Source organism: Ipomoea nil, unplaced genomic scaffold (genome assembly GCF_001879475.1).
Source record: "Ipomoea nil cultivar Tokyo-kokei standard unplaced genomic scaffold, Asagao_1.1 scaffold0317, whole genome shotgun sequence".
Taxonomy (NCBI): domain Eukaryota; kingdom Viridiplantae; phylum Streptophyta; class Magnoliopsida; order Solanales; family Convolvulaceae; genus Ipomoea; species Ipomoea nil.
The window spans coordinates 3677267-3700411 of NW_017616745.1; the positions used below are offsets into that span (position 1 = coordinate 3677267).

Consider the following 23145-nt stretch of genomic DNA (forward strand, 5'->3'; position numbering starts at 1 on the left):
TAGGCGCCCTAGGCGGTCCCCAGGCGCCTAGCGATTTTTTCAACATTGCTAAAAAACATGGTTGCAATAGGCGCTAGGCGCTAGTCGGGCGGTAGAGTAGCGCCTAGCACCTAGACGGCCTAGGCGGGGCCTAAGCGGCCTAGGCGGTCGCCTAGGCGGCTAACTGAAAAAATGAAAAACAGTGCACGTGTGTAGGTGCATATATGTCATATTATGCATACATACATACATATAGACATAGGTGCATATATGTCATATTATGCATACATACATACATATAGACATACATATATATATATATATATATATATATATATATATATATATATATATATATATATATATATATATATATATATGTATATATATATATATATATATATATATATATATATATATATGTGTGTGTGTGTGTGTGTGTGTGTGTGTGTGTGTGTGTGTGTGTGTGTGTGTGTGTGTGTGTGTGTGTGTCATATAAATGAAAAAAATTAGCAAGGTCGAGTCGGCCGGGTTAACTCGGCTAACTCGACAGAACTTGACGAGTTAACTCGGTGTAATCGGTCGAGTCGGCCGGGTTAACTCGGCTAACTCGACAGAAATTGATGAGTTAACTCGGCGTAATCGGCCGAGTTAGGCGCTAGGCGGCCGAATTAGGCGCTAGGCGGGCGCCTAGGCGGCCGGTCTCCTAGGCGGGAGCCTAGGGGAGAAATCGCCACGGCCTAGGGGCGCCTAGCGCCTAGGCACCGATTACTCGGTTCCTAGGTGAGATTTTTGCAACCCGTACAATTACAATGCCCAACTAACCAACATCCATACTTTTACTTTCACATCCAACATCGGAGAGTGCTTAACAAATGAAGATGAAGCTTGGGCTATTATGAATGGTCTCAGGCTAGCTGGGGATAAAGACTTTACTAAGGTACGGTGTGTGTGGAGAGTGATGTTAAAAGAATTATCGATTATCTGAATCAGTATGGTAAAGAGATTTGTGTCATGGCCCGCTAGGTAATATATCTTGGGGGTATGTCGACAGTGGATTAAGAAGGATTGGCAAGTGTGGACTGTCCATATTTTTAGGGAGTAGAGAATTGAGTGGCTAACTGATTGGCCAAGCAGGCGCTAGGCCAACCGAGGGGTTTACGTGTGTGGTTTCAACTGACAAAGAAGATATTGGGTTGTTTTTGAATGAGATAGATGTCTTAGGGGTTTCTCAGACACGCTCTATTCCTAGGCTAAAAGTTAGGGTTTTCCCCTCCTTCCGATTAAAATTAAAAAAAGGAAGGTACACTTACCATCTTTCATAATATAATTGATTAATTTATGAATTCTCAATGACGTAACATTTATTTTGTCAAAAAAAAAAAAAAAAAAACAAACAAACAAACAAAATGACATAACATTTATTTCAAAATGACACTCAAAACACATTCCATGCTCCCTCATGCTCCCTCACATTTCAAAATGACACTCAAAACACATTCCTTGCTCCCTCATATTTGTTCATATTGATTTGAGATAAGTGTGGATGACAACCGGCTAATTGTGTATTCACACATTTAGTTATTCTTGAACTCTAATATATATGGGATATATTTAAAGTTACTAAAATCAGATGAATATTACTAGTACATATTCTAAATCTCTTTGACATCACCTGCAAGGTATCCTAAGTCTCGAACCGTATTTAATATAATTATTTCTGGATCAAAACGAGAGAGAGACCCAATAATAAACAACGCTAAGATTGAATTCTCGAGACAACCCTCCTTAATTGGGGAACACCCAAAAGATCATCTTCCATATCAGAATTCGTCTTCAAACAACCTATCATTAGACTATATATACACAATATATCATGTAATAGATTTTCACTACTAGTTAAACCTGCTTATCAATTACATACCCAAACCTGTCATATTAAGATTTGAAAAGATCAGTACAAAATTACTCGTCTCGTTGCAATCCGTAATGATTTCAATCCATCCTCCCTTATCCCCAACGACATATGTTTTGGATTGATTTGAGATAAGAATTCAACTCTTATCACCGTACTCATCATTTATATATGATCATAACAAAAAAAGTTAAATAACTTAGGAAGGTATAAATAAAATTATACGAGTCTCTTCCAAATTAATTAGAGATCTTACTTGGTACGAAACTACAAATATAATTAATTATTTTAGGTGTATATGTTGTCTAGGATTAAGTTATGAATAAATGAAGTGAAAATGGTAGGAATTATCGTTAATACGGCTCGTAAGTTATTCTCTTGTTGGCAATTTAATTTGGGAATGACGTTGCTTTTCCTTGCGGCGGTGGTTTGCGCATCAAATGGGATTGACAATTTGCTAATATTTTCTTAAAATAAATTTAATGGTTAATTAATAAATGTTTGGTGCTTTAATTTAGTGGAGACATTTAATATAATTGGGTATCCCCTCCCTATAAAATAAAAAATAAAAAATAAACGTTTGGTAGAAAGAAGACATTAGTTACCCAAAAAAAAAAAGCATTTAATTAGGGACCCATTTTCCTACCAAGACTATGTGATCTAATGGTATCTGGGTTGGACTTTCCGTTGTGAGTTCGAGTCTTAATGGAGGCGTTATTGGTTCTTTATGTTTCTGTAGGTTGAGAAAATATATGAACATATACTACATTGTAATAAAGCCAGTAGCATTCAAAAAAAAAAAAAAAGGACCCGTTTTACTGAAATAAATGAATGATTAATCAATGAATATTTTTAAATGTATATTCCATTATTGGTTTCTTTTTCAAATTTTGCAATTAATTTCGCAGTACTACACACGACATTATTTCACATGAGAAGGTCAAGGGAAAGATGCCTTTGCCATTGCAAAAAGCAACCTAGTAGTTTTATTTATTTATTTATTTATGATAACAAAGAGTTTGCAGGTTTCATCGAACAATATCATAGATTCTATAATCCATCCTTTAAATCCATAAGGAAGAATTTAAATCGAGTCTATCTAACTTCGATTTCACACCACACCAAACTATATATACACTTATGTGTACAAAGAGTCTAATTAATAACCCCAATCCCAGACCAAATAGGTGGTGGTCTCTCTAGATCGGCTCCAAATTGGTTGTAATGATGTCGAACCTCAACCTACTATTGGAAGAGAGTTTCAATTGTAGCTGCTCATCTACTAACTAGACCACTGCCTTGGGGGCATGTTTTTAAAATGGAATGAAAATGTTATTTTTCCCTCCAAAATTTTCCCCTAATATAATATTTCCTGCCATATGTGACTTATAATCATTGGACGTCCATGAATTTGGTGACCCCGCCACCATTAGTTAAAAAAAAAAATTAGTTGTCCAATTAGAAAATGTCATGTAAAGAGAGGAAGATCAGTACGTGGGGAAATTTTTGGAGGAGTGGGTATCATTACTCTTTTAAAATTTGATTTTGAAGTTAGGAATTGAAAAAAATTAAAACAAAGAATTTTTTTTAGACGGTGGAGAAAATCCCGCATGCAGTCACTATCAGAAGATATGCACATAATAAACTCCGGCCACTCCTATATAGTAGCCCTCGAATCACACATTATAAATAAAAACATACTAAAAACAGCTAACACCCTATGCAATGAGCTGGATCGAGAGGACGAACATCGACAAGATAATAATAATTATTTTAAAATAATAAAAAAGTTGGGAGAAGTACGAAAATTCGTAGGTTTTATTGCAATTGTCAGTAGCATTAAGTATGTTGCAACACAAGATTCCATTCTCCCCTTCCCTTCATCGTGTACTGCATGTGCTGTTTTTGTTAGTACTGACCTTATATATGAAACATCAACCTGCACAATCCCTGCACCTGGCCTGCTCTTTGACATGCATACATTCATTGCTTCTTGGTTAATATGAGGTATAGTAGAAGCAAAACATGGTATCAGGGCTTTCACGTGAACAACCTAATTGCAAATTCGTAGCATTTTATGTTGCTTCAATTCAAATACATATATATTACCAAAAAAACTTCTTAGGAGAAACTAGGCTCTGATACCATGTAAAATTATGTACTAAACTGTTTATTGATGTAAATACAACCAGCTATAAGTAGTATACAAATGAGAGAAGATATCAGGAAGTTAGCGGGATGTTGTAACAACTAGTTTAACACAGCTATTCAATAGGAGCATAACTAGAATTAAACAGAGACAAAATATGTCAGCCACATATATTCTTAACATCACCTTGTACCCAACAAAAAAGTGAAACTCTAGCCAAGTTGGTCAGACTGTTGAGTTAGTAACCAAGACTATTACAACTTACAAGTTTGACTCTCAATAATAGTCAAAGTCAGTATGGAATGGAAGTCATGAATTACCTTTTAGAGGTACACATACATATATGCAATTTCATTTATATAGGGTTTAGATGGTTTTTGAGAATTGAGCTCTATATATATAATATTGATTTATAAATCTAACTCTGTGGAAATTAAATTAGAAATTGTATTTTTTAAATGGCATCGGGTATTCTTACCATGGGAGATTGGGAGAGTTCTTTAAGTACATGGCTGTTATATATTTATAATAAGAGTGGAATTTTTGACCAATAGTTATTTTTTATCAACCACCCTTTGCATTTTGACACATGAAATATAATAAAACTTTTATCACCATTTTGTTTTGATAACGAGGGAATTTCACTGCCATGATTTGATGGTGTGTCCTGAATAAATTGCTTCTATGTAATGATTTACAAATCGAACTATGAAAGTCCTATGTGACGAACTCGACAGGGAGATTTATCACCATTATTTGATACTTGAGAAAACAAAAGAGCCCGCACGAGCAGTGGCGGAGCCACAATGGGGACAGTGGGGGCAGCTGCCCCCACTGCCCTATCCCATATAAATTGGATATATATTAAACATACCAAGACTTTCACAAAGTTAAGTTTAGTGTAGATGGTAAGGTCTTTGTTTTTTTTATTATATCATATGAAAGGTCAGCAGTTCGAAGCTATATCCTATAGCTGACTTCCTTTTTCCATCTAGCAATTTAGTTGCCATTTTCTTTATGAAAGGTCAGCAGTTCGAAGCTATATCCTATAGCTGACTTCCTTTTTCCATCTAGCAATTTAGTTGCCATTTCCTTTTTCCATCTAGTAATTTAGTTGTCATTTGCAATAATATTAATACTAATATTGCCCTTTGTAACTGTGTTTAGTTGCTATTTGCTTTTCATTTGTTTTTCACTGCTTTAATGGTTATGTTAATCACTAAAGGCGAATACATTTGCTTGAAATTCGTTAATGTTAGTTGGGCTTATTTGAAATAATTAGTTAATGTTAGTTAGCATATAGTTGTTTAACAATTTTATTCGTATTTGATCGAACATTGTATTTGAACATTTTTTAATTCATTTTACTTTGCTTTTTCGCCCCCACTCAACATAAATCCTGACTCTGCCACTGCGCACGAACACGTCAGTTAATTCCTAGGTGATAGATTGTGGACAATAACATGACCACACGGATCGAACCCTAATAGTCGCATTGTGCTATTGGAGTTAGTGAGTTACACCGGATGTAGTGCCCTCAAAATTAAATCTTCTCGACAGAAGCTTTTCCGTCAAAGACAACATCGTATTTTCGATTCCCATGTTTACATAATGCATCTATGATATTATGCGAGAGAAAGTTTTCTATACACACCACCAACTCAGCTATGACACATAGGCATATAGCAGCAAGCTATCAATAATAATATGTAGTGTAACGGCTATCTACTAATTATAGGAATTGTTGACGAGTTTTTCAACTCCCTGCCTGATTTGTGCATGAAATTTCTAATATTTAGGTAATTTCTTGTTGGATATATCTTTGAAAATAAGATTTTGATTTTCCTTTTATGGTACTCTAGATACGCAAATGATTAATTGCTTGATCTCTTCATTACAGGTTTAAGAGAATATATGGGGGCAACCCAATCAAGTTAGTTGGACATTTGGCTAGCTTGATAGTCACGAGATTTTAAGTTCGACTCTCAGTACGGTAGAAGTTATATATTGATGACTTTTTTGGTTTGGGTAGTTAATGTGAACTTTTCCGTAAATTGAAAAACAAATTTCACTTCAAGAGTATATTAGAGTACAGTGAGTTTTTCGTAAATAAAAAGTTAATGTAATGTAGATAGTTTTCATAGTATTTTTGGTCATAATAAATGTAGAGTATTTTAGGCTTTTAGCTAATGAAATTGTATTTTATAAGGAGCCAACAACTCTTTTAGAGCATTCCAATATAGTAAATTAAAGATGATAATTCATTCCTTCAGAAATCGAATGGACATTGGGGCCTCGGCCCCTTCCTTCCACCAAAAAAAAAGAAATCGAATAGACATTATGAAATGTGGCTAAACTAGACTTGTATATATGCTTTAAGAGCTACTTGTATTAAATTGAAAACATTATTGGTAAGTCGGAGATTCAACTCTTATAAAAATGCATTATGTTAAAGAGTTTTGGGTCATACTTTTTTCTGAGTAAGAATCGAACTTTACAATTGTAACATTGTCTGAACTCTACAAGCACAACCTTGGTTTAATTTTTATCACATGATATGATATGTCTAGCGTGCAATGATTAGTCTTACAATGTTATGAGTTTGATTTTTGCAAACGGTCTCTCGATCAAATTTGTAGTACAAAGTCTTTCTAATGTAATTTATCTCTCAGGTGTGATTTGCATGCTATATATAGCACACAAACATGATTTACTTAGGGCACGCTATCAAATAGTGATTGAGAGTTTTTTCGTTACCCAAAAAATTCAAATTACGCTACCTCTCAAATAGTATATATCTGTATGCGTCGTTCTCCATCTATCTATCAATTATATATATATATATATGGTTAGCCGCCGGGCGGCCAAATTCCAAAAATATAGTTGACTGGCTGCTGTTATTTGCCACAATGGGTCCAGAGAGAACATGTTTGATTTTGCTGTCGAAGACGTTACGCAGAAGATGGGCAAAAATCTTGAAAACATTAAATGATGATCGTGAACCAGTGGGGTGTGTATGAGATGATATGAGTTTCTAATTCCATCTTAATTAGAGGTTTTTAGATCGAATTTAAATTTTGAAAATGCAACTATACCTTAAAACTCATCATAAGGGGATCCGAGTATTTTGTCATCATCTTTTGAAATCTTATCCGGCACGAATGAGATTAGTCTCGATATGTGCTTGAAAACATTAAATGGTACGGTGATTCATAACAATGTGGTGTAGGCCTTTTCCAACTTAATTAGAGATCTTGGATTTGTGTCTAGATCAGAAGGGCGTATTTTCCAACTTAACCAAATGTCTCGAGTTCGAATCTTGGAACGTTTCAGGTCCGAGTCCTGAGAATGCAACTACCTTAAAACCCACTAAAGAGTGCTTTGTCACCATTTGAAATTCTACGACATGACATGAACGAACATGATTAGTTTCGGTATGCTGCAGACTGCAGTGTGCAATATATGATTACTATTTACTAACGGATTGGATTGGCTAAGGGAAAACCTATTTGAATTTGGATCTATATCTTTTTTATTTAATAATAATAATAATAATAATGAAAATGTAGGTAGATAGGTAAAAAGGTTGAGATTAATTTGGAATTGAAATGCACCTGCCCCTTGTTCCAACCTCATAAATGCATATCGAAAACGCCAGATTTGCTTCTGTGAGCCTTAAGGTTTCATTGCTAGCTAGCTAGGTTTTGAGGAGAGGAGTAAATATTCCAACCTCTCTTTTGTTGATGGGTCGTTGGCAATATTCAATGCTTCTTACATTGCCTGCTTCCCCTACTCTACATACCATCCCGACAACTTTTATGGTTGCCTCAGTCCTATATAAATAACTCAATCTACGTGTGTAAGAAAAGGAATCAAATAAAATTTTTACGTCGAGAAAACAGTACATACAATTCAACCCTTATTGGTTGCAATACCTTGATGAATAAGTAGTTTTAGGATGATTTTGTTGTATATGGTTAGGAGTTCAATTGCACTATTTGTTCAACTTAGATGGCTTGTTTGACATGTTTACTTTATATACATAATTTTGTTTTGAGATAACTAGAAATATAATTCAATTTTAAATAGACAACATATGAAAGGATAATAAATGACGGTGTTTTAATATTCCAATGAGACATTGTCATAATGTTGGGGCAAGGGTCTCGATCAATTTTGTGAATTCAACTATCATCGTCTACTATATATTATATATGATTAAACACATATGTTTATTCGATCTTTTCAACATTTAATTATGAAAGAATCTTACTATATGATAGCTAACCACTTCAAATTAAATATTTAAAATAATTATAGATCACAAGAGTTATCACAAGTATCGTCTGCATAAGAAACCTGAATTATTTCATTAATAAAAACTTGGTTGTGTGTGTGTGCTATATATATATATATATATAGATAGATAGAGAGAGAGAGAGGGGATAAAAGACAAAATCTTTAATGTGTCTTGCTTCTATGTCTCATCTCAAAAATGAAAATGATAAAGCATTTTAAATTTTAATGATATCAATGGAATTGAAAGAAAAAAAAAAAAAAGTTGGCATGTAATAAAAATATTTCAATTTTTTTAGTACTAAAAGAGAGAGAGGGAGTCAAATTAAAGAGCTTGAAACCTAATTTTCCCCTAACACACACATATATGACGGATCTTCTCATGCTCAGGAAAGGAATGAGAACTACTTATCGTAGTCGTCCATTGTCTAGATTTAATGGGCCAGAAACAATTTTCTTTTTTTTTTTTTAAACGTGGTGACAATTTTGTAAATAATTTGAACTTTGAAACACAAGTAAATTGTGTTAAAAATACATGTAACAGTTTCATAGAGTGCACCTACGTGCAAGTAAAATGTCAAGTGCAACAATATAATATACACTGAGCTACAACATTAAGTGCACAAAACATAATCATTAGATGCACCAATGTGAAAAGGTATATTACTTGCATTAAGTGAAAAAATGATTGCACTTTTAAGTGATTTTACTTGCACTTTTGACACATATTACTTGCACCAAAGTTCAAGTTATTTACTCGTAAAAACTGCCACCGCGTTTTTTAAATTACATCTGATCCGTTAGATCTGCACAGATAGACGACTATGATTGGTTCTCATTCCTCTCCTGGGCGCCCATATCCGTTCTAACCTGAACGCGGGCGCATACACACATATATATAGAATCATAATCAGGTGAGAACCAACCTTAACTTGCGAACTTCTGAAGGATTGTACCGCAATTATTTCATGATTGCACCGTTATGACTCCCATACATGCCTAGAAGACTCTTTGCAGTACAATCCTTCAAAAGTTCGTAGGTTCGCATGTTAAGGTCAGTTTGCACCAGACTATATATATATATATATATATATATAGAAAATTCATTTCACAACTAAGATATGCCAGCTAGTTCTCCCCCCACTGTTTTTATTCTGCCTCTTCAATATTTCTTCTAACATTCCTCTTCACTGTCCAGCTATATATAGCTAGCTAGACTCATGCACCCCTCCTATATATATTAACTCCCCACCTTATATATTATTCCTCCATTTCTTCATCATTTGTTCAACGCAGTTTCTCCCTCAGCTTGCCGGCCGCCGCAACATCATATCGCCGTCGTCGGTCACGACCGGTCGGTACGTACGTACTTATACGAGATGTTGGTGCGGTTCAATTAGAAAGCCGAGCTCGTAACTACTCGAACTCTGTTATTTGATTGAGCCGTGCCAATATCACGTACATAACTTACCTAATTTCCATTCTTTTTATTCACTTTCTTAACTTCTACATTCTTCATCTCGTATTAGATATATGCACTACTGGAAATTATGGAATTTCCGATCACCTGAAAGTGATATTAAATCAAGTTGAAAGTAAAAAGTGGTCGGAAATAGCAACAACGATTTTTCCAGATACCAAAAGTGGTTGGAACAAGATTTTCGACTTGATTTAAGATCAGGTCGGAAATTCCATAATTTTTAATAGTGATGCCCTGTATAATATGTTTTTTTTTTTTAATAACTTAATCAGAGATTCCGGTTTGAAAAAATACAGAGTATTTTATCATTTTTGAAGTTGTATCTGACCAGAACAAGATTAGTTTATGTGATTATTGTTGTTTTAGTTTAATGTATGATATTGTGGAAAGTTGAAGGGACCATTATTATAGGATAGGATAAGGTTTTGGGATTTAACAAAAGATCAATTAACGTTGTTGTACTCTTATGTTTAGGTGGAAAATTATATCTTTTGGTTTTATATTTGAATGAATAATGCTTAGTTTATTCATACTAGAATGGATTTATGTGCTTTTTGACACAAAGTGACATGGTTAGGTATAGTGAAAGGTTGTGACTTGACCATTGTTATTAATAGGCATAAGCATTAATTATTATATATTTAGCAATTATTGTTAACCAAATTCAAGAATTATTTGGAGTTAACTAAATATATAAATCTTTAGTTTGTTTGTTTTGTGAAGTTTAAACTATAGTTAATATATGCATCAATGGATTCTAAAAAAAGGAGTTGTAGGGTGTTCCACGGTCGAAAATGGTAGCTGGTTATTCTAGCTAATTGTTGATTTCGAGTAGCCACTCTATTTGACCATTTGATAATATATATATATATATATATATATATATATATATATATATATATAGGAGATAAATAAGAACAAACATTCTTGTAAAAAGTGGGTACATTGGGCAAAATTACCAAGTGAATTCAATGATATGCATAAGTATACTAAAAAATACGTGTGCACCCTATGACAGGTAAAAGTGTAATTGATGAACAAATATACTTTGTAGTTTTGTGCAGGGCATTTTTAGTATTCACATGTTTTTTTTAGTTTTACTTTTACATATTATTATATGTATTTTTTTTTTTTTTTTTTTTACAGAAAGCCAGGTTCTCACTTTAACCGATATATATATATATATATATATATATATATATATATATATATATATATATATATATATATATATATAATCAAATTAGAATAATCAAATGAGATCAGATCACCTCTTTCCGTGAAACCTTTCGTAAATGCATACAAACTACTACGCGAATGTACACAATCTACCATATGTGCGTTTACGAAGAATCTCATGGGAACAAGTGACATTAGCCTAAAAGCATCGCATTCAAAACAATTTCTTTTTCAATAATCTCATAGTCTGCTAGGTGGCGGCAAAAGTCAAAATCTTTAAATATAGTCGTTGGTATAATCTCATTAATGTCATATGTACCAGAAGATCGACATAAATATTTGCTCATTGCTAGGTAGATTAATGTGCCATTGTTTTTTAGTTCGCCCATTTCGTTGGTTTTTAAGATTTAAATTGAAATGTAGTATTGAGATGAACATTTGATAATGATGGGATTTAAAATTAGACCTAGCAATTTATGTAAATGGGTTGACATGATAACGACGCAATTCAAATACGATAATGTTAAATATGAACACAACTAGTTAAGGTTAACAAATTAGTATCCTTATTAGATATAAAAAAACTGCGATATATACTATATTGTAATCTTAAATAACAATATCATTATTAAATAGAAGATAATAAAAATAATACTATGTTATTATCAATATTAATATTAATGTTTCCAAACTGTGGTTAACCACATATACATGTTTTTTCCTCAATCAAGGTATATTAAAACTCCACACTGACACATTGAAAGTAAGTCTGATTATACCAAGTAGGACATCAAATGATAACAAAGCACTCCCTACTCAAACCCAAGACCTCTTATTAAAATAGAAGAAACCTATACCCGTAATCTCATTCACACCCTCATGGGTTAAGCATATACTTGTAGATCCACATGAGTCTGCATCCGTGAGACGATCTCACAAAGAATCACCCAAAAAAAAGGTGTTAAAGAACATGCTTCTTATACGATGTTAGAATATGAATTGTGCCCTCAGGGCTCAGGGTATTGGTTTAGTAAACGAGAAATTTCACTTAAGACTTCTAACAATAAGGTGAGGTACAATTCCTGTCACAAACATTGTGGCTTCATATTTATGTTAGACTCTTGTGTGCAAAAGTGCATAATTTGATATTAAGTCTTAAAACTAGATTGACTCAATTTACCTCCTCATGAGCCTGAAAGACAGGCTTATAAGATCGTCCTGTGTATAGTCCGATGAAATCTGGAAACCTGGGTTAGCTTATCATTTGCCATTGTGTATATTGTTACAAGATGCTACCCTACAAGCATCCTAGAAACATAGGATAAACATGGTGGTCTGATCTGATAATATCTGGAATCTGGATGTTGTTGCAGCAGCAAATTAAAACAAAACATCTGTCACATTCCTCACTTCAATTTCCCAGTTGATTCTTTTGAATGAGCTCTAAAAGAAGCAGAAAAACTAATGAAATGTTTCATTATTGGACACTGAACTATCTTACATGCTGCAGAAAAAAAAAAAAAAACAGATGGGCAAAATTGTGCAAGACTCTTTGGCTGTACCCTATTATTCTGGAGTGGTCCTGTACATGGTGGCAGAACGAACGAGGTTTCTACGCCATTTTCTATGGCCCGGGACATCCTTGAACCCGTCGCTTTCATTTCCGAGCTGCATGGTAAAGTTCCAAGTAATCAAGAGCCGGGCGATTCCAAGACCAATCCTGCTCCATAACCTTCTTGCATAGTGAATTGAACCAATCCCGAGTATCATACCAAGCAGTGATTGCTCTGCAACATACAACCGTCGATGAGTTCTTGAACAAGAAACCAATCTATGGGTTGTAATAGACTGGTAGTGTGTGCAAGATTCTGTGTCACTATATAGAGGGAGAGACTCGAGGCAAGGAGGGAAAGTCTACAATGCCGATCGGGTACAACTATGCATACTTTTGGAGTTGTATCGGATATTGTCAACTCGTTTAGGTGACGAGGGAAACCCGCAACCATTACCCGAGGGTGTGCACTGGGTACACCCGCATCGTGAGTTGTGACCCTAACTAGCAAATTATCACAAGGAGATAAACCAGTCTAAGTTGTCCATAACTGACCGACTCAAACCAAGAAAACCAATAGACTGCTCCCGTTGGAAGTCGAACCAAGTCAGCAGTTCGACCAACTTGGCTAGGGTTGCCCCCGATATTGTCAACTCTTGTTCCCGCGTTATATGGTACAATCTCAAAAGCATATATAATTGTACCCGGTGCAAAATGGTTAACTCTATGGTTTCTTCTAACTTCCTAGATGGCAAAACCTCGACAGACATAAGCCGTATACTTACCTATTGAGTGCATAATCAACTCCGGCAGCATCCGCTCCGTCAAAGCTGAATCCATTCGGTTCAATACCGCTAGCTCGAGCTCTCTCTTTGTCGTGGTCAACATCAAATACAGTATCATAAAGTCCTGGAGGTCAGAACACACAAAGGTTATAGTAGCTTAACTTGAAAGTCGAATTAATCGAGGGAATAACCAAACGAAAAGCTAAAAAACGATGCAGCCTCTTAAAAGTTTCTCAACGTTTAAGGGGTGGAGAACATACTTTTATAAGCATAATTGAAACGAAAAATCATTCATCTACATACTGACCTCCGGTTTTACGAACAACAGGTATTGAACCATATCTCATTGCTACGAGCTGAGTTAGTCCGCATGGCTCAAATATTGACGGGACTAGAATGAAATCTGCACCGGCATATATCTGCAATCGCGTGCATAATAATGGATTAGTAAGTAGAAATGCGGGTAACATATTTATGTAAAGAACGAAGGTAGGTCATAGTTCCCGAGGGAGAATACCAGGTGCGAAAGAGGCTCATCGTATGTTAGACAGAGACGTGCCCGGCCGTGAAATGCTGAATGCATATGGTTTGCCAAATCAACAAACTCATTTTGAATGCGAGGGTCGGGGGCCGAACCTAGCAAGACAACCTGTCATAGTAATCTTCATCAGCACAGGACATCGAAGACCTAATGCTTGTTGAATTGAAATTCATTGAAGTCCTAAATTACATTGTTTGGTTGGGGGGAATTGCAATTCCCTCCTTTTGTTGAATTGCAATTCAATGGATGTGAGAAAGGAAAACTAGATGAAATGACACTACTACCCTTGGTTATTATTACTATTATTATTACACAAGGGTATTTTAGTCTTTATACCACTTCTTTCCTTCTCAATTCCAATAATTCTATTTCTCTCTACCAAACAACGTAATTTGAATTCCTACTTTATTCCCACCGAATTACAATTCCTTTCCCTCATAATTCTTTCCTTCCAACCAAACGCCCTGTTTAAATTCTCATTCTTCATTATCGAACAATTCAGTTTTGAACGATGCTAAACATAAGAGAAGATGTTTGGCAATTGCCCATCGGGATAAGGAGAAGCGTGAGGAGAAACTAAGATAAAACGGGACTACCTGTCCACCACGTTCTAACGTGCGAGATAGGGCGTGTTTAATGAGGTGGATTCCTTTCTGGTGTGTTAGACGAGTAATAATTCCTACCAAAGGACGATCATCCGTTTTCAGCCCAAGTCTCTGCTGTAAAGCTTCCTTTGCGGCCCGTTTGCCTTCAACCACATTCTCTGAGGTATATGAAATCTGCATTGGCAAGTTAGGCGTAAGTGTCAAGAGTATCGAATGAAAAAGACGATGAATCAATTCAATCCTACGATAAAAAAGCTTTAAGAAGAAAACGAAGTTGAAGCCGTGGAGAAAACAAAACTAGCATCAATTTCATTCAACGAAGCTGAACGGAAGCAAAAATCAAGCAAACCGTGGATTAGTTACCGGGATGAACTTATCATTGTACGGATCCCAGATGTCGGGGTCAATCCCATTAACTATACCATGAAACTTGTAAAGATGAGGGGCAATGGCGGGGTTTCCAGATACTTCCTTCGAATAATTGGGCGATACCTGCAAATTTGAACACGAGAATCTCTAAGACTTCTCACAAAATCAAAGCCGTAATAAATTGCTCGAGATGAAGCACTTACAGTTGTAGCTTTGTCCGAATATTGCATTGCTTTCGCGATGAATTGTGCACCGAATTCAAGGTTATGAATTGTGAAAACAACACGAGCTTTGCTAAGACCATAATGCATGTATTGTTCCTTAAACAACCACGCAACTGGAGCGCTAGACCAATCATGGCAATGAATAATATCCTTCCAAAAAGAAGCCAACAATGAATACTCTTTTTTTCGAACTAGCTATGAGAAAGAAATCTGAAAACAGGGATAAAACAAGCTGAAATTGCTATTTATATTTCGACCAATTTCTTTCCAACAATGCAAGTGAAAAATATATGTTCTCTCGTAAGCATTTACAACTCGCAATGCTAAAAGAAGCCACAGAGATAATTTCAACATGAAAATGGACGAAATCAACAGTAGTTTTGAATGATTGACGGAATCTAAGATCAATTGTCTTGTTTTATACGTGCCCCTATGTCAATAAATAGTAACATCATCCTCCCGATGTCAATTTCCTTCCACTAGGTTAAATATATATCACGGAAAATAAATATGAAAAAAAAATAATTTAAACAGTATTCTTGCATAAGGTTGAGAATTTATCAAGAACGGACAAGATCGTATCTAATGTAAATATAAACGTACTGGATGGAATCCACCCTGCTGTAGAAACTCCAGAGCAGCATGACAAAAGAAGCCAAATCTCTCGGTGTCATTGTTTGAGCCATATATGCATCCTTTCCAAAAGAACCTGCCAGGATAATGATAGAGAATCAACCTCAGCGACTAATCTTTTCGGCACATTCACTAAAGATAAAATAATAATCAAACAAAAGAGGAAAAATTTTAGACACAAAAATAAAAACGAAAAGAAAACTCAAGTAAGAAAAAGACCTAATTTAAAGAGCTAGATGCATAGTTTTCAGCTTATATAAGCATACCCATTTTGCGGCTCCAAAAAGTACACCGAGAGGCCTTCAACTTTCCCAAACCAAACTTTTACTTCAGTTCCACCCCAAGAGTAGCTTTTGTGAAACTCTAAGTCCTTAACCTATCCCAATACACATATATATGGTAGAATATGAATGAGAATCATGAATACAGTTATTGTAAACATAATAAAAGATGATACGGGAATAAAGTATTCTAGTATTTACTGAAGGAAAACTCATTTCCTAAAACAAAAAAGACAAGTCCTCACAAAGCTTAAGGTACATAAACGTTACATAAAACAAAATATCAAAATGAGGAAGTAATGTCGGCAAAAAACATTGGTGACAGATTGACAGGGGAGTAAAGGATGACGGACCAAGTTGCTAATTAGTACATTATACATTAACCAGATCACAAAAATAAGTCCCAAAATAGCAACACTTGCAATTCTCCAGGAGATCACATCTTGAGAGGAAAGATACATTGCAAATAACGTGTCAATAGATTTTTATATTACCATTCAAATCTGTGCAAATAACCACGAGGAAACTTGCTTAAAGAAATAGATTGAAGCTTACATGATTAAAGTTCACACAATCGTACTTGGGAAGGATGATGTCCACAATGTGGTTTAAATCCTGAATAGCACGGGAAAGACTAGTGACAACATCACCAAGGCCTCCCACCTGCAAACAACGAAAGAGATAATGAACGTGTTTTTAGTAGTGACTGACATAACGAATACTTAAATTAAGTTACAACGACAAAAGCCACAAGTTGTTTAATTTGGTCAGACCACGAGGTGTCTTGAGCAGGCCCTAACTGTAGGAGGCACCTTTAAGACCGTACCATACTCAGACTAATCCCCGTTCGCACCGGGCCGGCCCAATTAAGGGGCAAAGTGCTGGCCAGATTGATTTTTCCATACGAGACGGGGTTCGGACTCCCGACCTCTCTTAAGGGACAAGAGTGCATGGCCACTCACGCCAACCAAGCTGGTTACAAAAGCCACAAGTTGTGTACAGCTTATGGTTGATTCAATATTTCAGCTTAGCATTTCATGGGATGCTCTCTGCTCTAACATTATTTGATTTTCAGTCCAAGTATAAAAATCACAGCATGTATTGCAAGCAAAAAATTATGACAAAAATTTTGACTAACATAAACATTTGGAAAGAGCGAAGAGAATAATGAGCAACGATGCATAAAAAAAAGTATAGTACTCCATATATAATTATTGCTGTCTTGAAAATATGAAAAACACTTATGAATTGTTCTAAGACAGATAAAAGATCCCAGTGAAAAAAAATTGGATAGTTGAACGTAAAGGAGTTACCAAAGGATACCTTTGCAATGGGAGCCATTTCAACCGCAATATGCACAATGTGCATTGGAGGTTCTTTTGCAATTGCACCAGACACGGGTATGTGATAGTCCATGTTATTCTTGTTGTCAAAAATTCCTCCATTTTCGTTCCCGGAGAATACAAAGTCCATCACATATGCATCCAATGGAACCTTGACTGTGACATCCAATGGAAGAGAGGGGAAGGGCGGAAAAGGTGACCAAAACAAGTTCAATTTTATTAACTCTTCATTGTAATTCTCAAGAAGTCATGACTAGATATATATATATATATATGACTTGATTAACGGGGGAAAGCATCCTGAAAGATATATTCCGCTAATGCTGCAAATTAGTTCTCAGAAAATTTAGATTTCTTTTCCTTTGATATGATGAACAACTCAGAATATCTCCACGACTCCATGTTTCATGATTATGAGTAAGGCTTACACGAGTGTAGTTAAGTATCTTTTGTTTCATAAAGATCGAGCACAAATTCTGAAAAATCTACACATACAAAAATGGTCTTAATTGTTAAAATATGTAAGCCTTACCAGTTGCCTTAACATGTGAACTGTTTTCGGCAGGCAACATTTTTTGAGGTGGCAGTGGGCCCAAGCGGTGAGTCCAACGATTAAATGAGCATCTGAACCAGATTTCAGGTTTCCCATTTAGGACTGTATTAGCAGGATTATAATAAACTGTGACTGTACTTCCAGCTCGGACATCAAGAGGCTCAGTATATACTACGTGTTTCTGAGACAAAAAAAATGATTTCATAGTCCTTTCCTTTGTCTCAGCCTTAATACGTGCTGTTCTTTCAGCCTGCATATGGAAAACCACAAAACATTGAAAACAAGCACGGCCATAACAACTAGCAATTCCGGTGGATTGTTAGTGGGGACAATTGGCTCCTCTAACTTTCTAATATTATGCATTATATATGCAGAAATTTTACCAATTAAACACTTAAACTGACCAAATGGCACTTAAAAATAGTTAAACCAATCCACAGTACAAACCTTATCAAGAAATGCTGAAATATGTCCCTCATTAAACCAAAGAAGAGGGAACAACAACTAGCTTGGTTGGCGTGAGTGGCCGTGCACTCTCATCACTTAAGAGAGGTCGGGAGTTCGAACCCCCTCTCGTATGGAAAAACCAATCTGGCCAGCACATTGCCCCTTAATTGGGCGGCCCGGTGCGAATGGGGATTAGTCTGAGTATGGTACGGGCTTAAAGGTGCCTCCTACATTTAGGGCCTGCTAAGGACACCTCATGGTCTGACCAATAAAGAAGAGGGAACAATGTGCCTAGTTTGAACAACAGAGTCATGAATCTAGCAAGTAGCTTGGAAAGTAATTAATTGTATTCACATATATGGTACAAGTAATATTTTGAAATATGTTACTTGATAAATACTGACCTTAGCACGTATTGCCTCTTCTCTTAACCTTCTCTCTTGCTGAAGTCTCTTATATATTTGATCTTCTTTCTCAGCCCAAAACAAGTCTTCTGGAATTTTTTCTGAGCCAACGGCATGAAAGTCCTGCCGATTATTGTTATCATAAACAATTGCCTTCCCAGGTGGCCCATCAGCAAAAACCCAATCCAAGATGAGTGCTCGATCAGGAACAACAACTAAAGAGAAATAATAAAAAAAAAAAATTAATTAAAGGACTTTTGCAAAACAACTTGGAAGAAGAAATGGATGACAACTAAAAAAATAGAAGTGTTGACTCGACTAAAAGTTATAGCTTCAAAAAAATAATGCAACTTTAAAGAGAAAACTATACCATTGGCTGTGTAACATGTCCTACAAATTGGAAAGACCAGAGCAAATTTCACAAGGCAATAAGACTGTGTATTTCTCAAATGGAAGAAGCACATTCATGGTTATGATACCAATATACCATGACTTGCTAAAACTTGGATCAACTTAGAATACAAAATAAGAGCTTAAAAAGTAGGATTTATATCATGAATGACTATTTGGTGTGGTTTATAACAATGTCGATGACTCGTAATTTTTCCAAGACTCAAGCAACTAACTCCCCAACACTGGGGATCCATCACAGCATCACATCTGTATTTGTCAAGTTACTAATAGTGTTCTTACTCGAGCAAAAGTTCATAAACATAAACACAAACACGCTGAAAGTTTAAGAAGATTAATATACACACCGTCAGCATACCACCAGTCACCATCCTTGTTCTTGGATTTGGAAAGCTTTGCAATGATAGACAAACCATGCATCCAATTATTATGTCCTCCATGAATCCATATTTCATTAGCACGGGAAAGTGGACCTGAACTATTGTTATAGTACAATCTAATCTTGTCCTCACTTTTGAATTCTTTGGGCTCTATATACCAGTTGTCAGAAACAGACTTTGAAGCCTTATCGATTGCTGCTTGCAAAATTTTCCGTGTCTTTGCAACCTCTTCTCTTGCCTGTGCTCTATCGACTTCACTTGCAGCTTTCTCTGCTTCTATTCTTCTCTTTTCTTCTGCTTCTCTTTCTCTTTGAGCTTGTTCCTTAGCAATTCTTTCCAGCTCCCTCTGTTTCTCCTCAAGCAAGAAATTTTCAAAGTCCAAAGCATCCATACCATCTTTTACAGTTATAGAGAAGTCTTTCATATTATTGTTATCATAGACATCTTTTCCATTGAAAAACACAAAATCAATGTTGTATGCTTCCTTGGGAACATGAAGCCTGCAAGACCACCAATCCCCATTTAAATTAGTCTTGCTAAGGTTCATGGTAAAAGATCTCCAACGCCAGTCATTAAATCCTCCCATGATCAATACATCGGGCTCGTTCAACAAAGTGGAGAGACTTCTGTTAAGAAATATTTCTACATCTTCATCGGGTTTTACCTCCTCGGGATAATAGAATAATTTGTTCCTTTGCAAGAAGTTTTCCTCAGCAAGCCTTTCTATAGCCCGTCTGCGTAAATTTTCTTCCATCTCTAGCTTCAACTTTAAAGAATAATCTTCCTCCTCTTTACCATCATCAATATCACTGTTTTCAATTTCTCCTACATCAATAGTCTCCGTAGTTTCTAATTGCCTATCTCCTTCAACAGTCCCAACTGCAGCATCTCGAGCATCACTCACAGTACTCAACGCTTTTTGTGACGGATTTTCCTCATTGTCTTCATCAATATCACTGTTTTCAATTTCTCCTACAACAATAGTCTCCGTAGTTTCTAATTGCCTATCTCCTTCAACAGTCCCAACTGCAGCATCTCGAGCATCACTCACAGTACTCAACGCTTTTTGTGACAGATTTTCCTCATTGTCTTCATCAATATCACTGTTTTCAATTTCTCCTACAACAATAGTCTCCGTAGTTTCTAATTGCCTATCTCCTTCAACAGTCCCAACTGCAGCATCTCGAGCATCACTCACAGTACTCAACGCTTCTTGTGACCGATTTTCCTCATTGTCTTCATCTTGCACTTTATCACTTCTGATAATATCCACCTGAGCCTCCTCCGAATCTATCTCATTCAGAACATCAGTTTCCAAGACTGTTTCTGCAATAGCTGTTTCCTGGAAATTGTTGAACTCCAAACTTTCGTTCTCTTTTAAGTAGCCTGCCTTATCATCACTTAATGGCATTTCTCCTAACTCGACTCTATCTAAAACATCCAGAGCATCATCTCCGGTTACTCTTTTCACTTCACTTGACTTTATATCATTATTTACAACTTTGCTGCCTACTCCATTACTTGCAAATTGACTAATATCAGGAACAGATTGTGGAATTCTGCCCGAGTCACTGTCATCCTTACTTTGACCTTCACTTTCCTCTACTTCTTCAACTCCTTGAATTTCATCTTCAATATCATCAATTTTGACCTCAATCTTTTTCTGGGAGGGAACTTCAGATTCTTTGGATGGTGAAGTTTGTTCATCTTCTTTTTCCTTGATGTTCTTCTGATCCCTTCTCTGGCTACTTGTTCCAGTTGCTGTTCTGGATGAAAATCCCCTAGGAGAAGACCCTTCACTCTTTGGAGTAGAAACTTTTCTCTTCCTTCTTGGAAAATCTTTCAAAACAAAAAAGTTGCCAATTTACTTTTAAGTAAAATAATAATAATAATAATAATAATAATAATAATAATAATAATAATAATAATAATAATAATAATAATAATAATAATAATAATAATAATAATAATAATAATAATAATAATAATAATAATAATAATAATAATAATAATAATAATAATAATAATAATAAAAGGGATGGATTGGCAAATTTTATTACATTAGAAACTTTATCCAACAAAAGTAACCAACCTGCACTTGCACTGATATGATGTAGAAACCCTCCCACAACTTGAACTTTGTTCTGAGAAGAAGACTGCATGAAATGCAGAAGAAGAAAAAAAAAAAAAAAAAGTGAGAAAAAGTTTTAAAGATAAAAATCTTTCTTGTAAAAGGTGAGTGCCAAAATCCACTTTTAGCAGTTCAGATCACTAGAAAAGTGTTGAAAAGACTTCTACCCAATTTGTAATTCCAAGCAATTGATTCTATTATACCCAGAAAGAAACTTGCCAAGCAATTTCAATCACAGATTCAAAATTGAATCAAACAGAGCAATAATTCCTAAATTTGAGTATTGTTAAAAAGAAACACAGACAACCAGCAATTCAGCAAATGGGTTATGGGCATGATCAGTGACTACATGTATAGATACACACACAGAGCTATGGGAAATATCAATGAGGAGAAGAAGAAGGAGAAAATTACATGCGCTGATAGACTGGTGGTTCCATGAGGGAAGAACCCAAAGAAAGGCTTAATCTTGAACTGTGTTGCGGTGATACTAAGGGTTGTTCTTGAGCTCAGAGGCTTGTGAAATGGCAACGGAATCTCCATGGCTTCGCTCACCCAGAACCCCAAAAAAAAAAAACACTAAAAAGTTTTCTCCTTTTTGATCTTTATTCCGCCATTCACCACAAAATCAACTCAAACATCATGTGATCTCCCCAGCCCACCGTATTCACCCCTCTCTCTTCCTGTATATATATGTGTGTTTATTTTGGGCATTTAATTATTTAAAAAATCACATTTTTAGCTTTGAGTTATACTTAATGCATAAATTTAATTTTCAAGTTATATACCTAATCATTTTTAACTTTAATTTATGTATTACCTAACAAATTTAAGTCTTATTTGATAAAAGTGTTAGCTTATTAGTCAATTTTAATTTATTTGACTATTATTAACATTATTTTTTTGTAATAATTTATTGTTCTAAAATATTAAAATTCTCGATCAACTTTTTGACTCTTTCTACAATCAAATAACGTTATCAATTAGTCAAATATACTAACTCAATCAACTAACAATTATCAGCTAATAGTTATTTATTAAACACACTTTTAATTTTTATAGTACAAAATTTATCATATAAGAATTAAATTTGTCACTTTATTAAGTGATATATTAATGATAAGAATAATCTTAAAATAAGAAACTAAAATCACTCATTCACGTGTTAAAAAATGATTTTACATATAATTTATTAACTAAGTTTGTACTTTGTATCATGGGTTAATGATAAAAATATAATTTTTTAAATTATTATTACTGTTTTCAAGAAAAGATATATATCGGAAGAAGAAAATGAGGTGCACAGTGTCCTATAAATCTTAAAATTCCTCTGTAAACTGCCAATCACAATCACGATTCCCAAGCATTGGAGCCGTGAGGTGTGTGCTCTTGGGAGAAACAAGTTGTATGTGGAATTAACGGCTGATATTTTGTGATGGGGTGACACGTCATCAGACTCCACCATTCCCCAACTTTTATTTTATGTAT

At 35.2% G+C, this 23145-nt stretch overlaps 1 protein-coding gene across 2 annotated transcripts; it reads right to left on the reverse strand.

Moving 5' to 3' along the window:
- Positions 1-12378: 12378 nt before the first annotated feature.
- LOC109169969 (soluble starch synthase 3, chloroplastic/amyloplastic) lies at positions 12379-22362 on the reverse strand. Of its 2 annotated transcripts, XM_019318887.1 has the most exons (17): positions 22072-22362; positions 21619-21682; positions 20755-21365; positions 19494-20607; positions 18736-18950; positions 17864-18134; positions 17312-17487; positions 16544-16651; positions 15974-16083; positions 15678-15783; positions 15054-15224; positions 14845-14973; positions 14473-14655; positions 13853-13984; positions 13643-13754; positions 13336-13459; positions 12656-12785 (listed from the first exon to the last, which is right to left on the reverse strand). In XM_019318887.1, exons 1-17 carry the CDS (start codon positions 22198-22200, stop codon positions 12656-12658), a joined length of 3885 nt encoding a protein of 1294 aa, XP_019174432.1. In that variant the 5' UTR covers positions 22201-22362. The 2 variants fall into 2 exon arrangements, with proteins under 2 accessions (XP_019174427.1, XP_019174432.1); XM_019318882.1 differs by having other exon boundaries at positions 12379-12785; positions 19494-21365; positions 22072-22361.
- Positions 22363-23145: the final 783 nt, after the last annotated feature.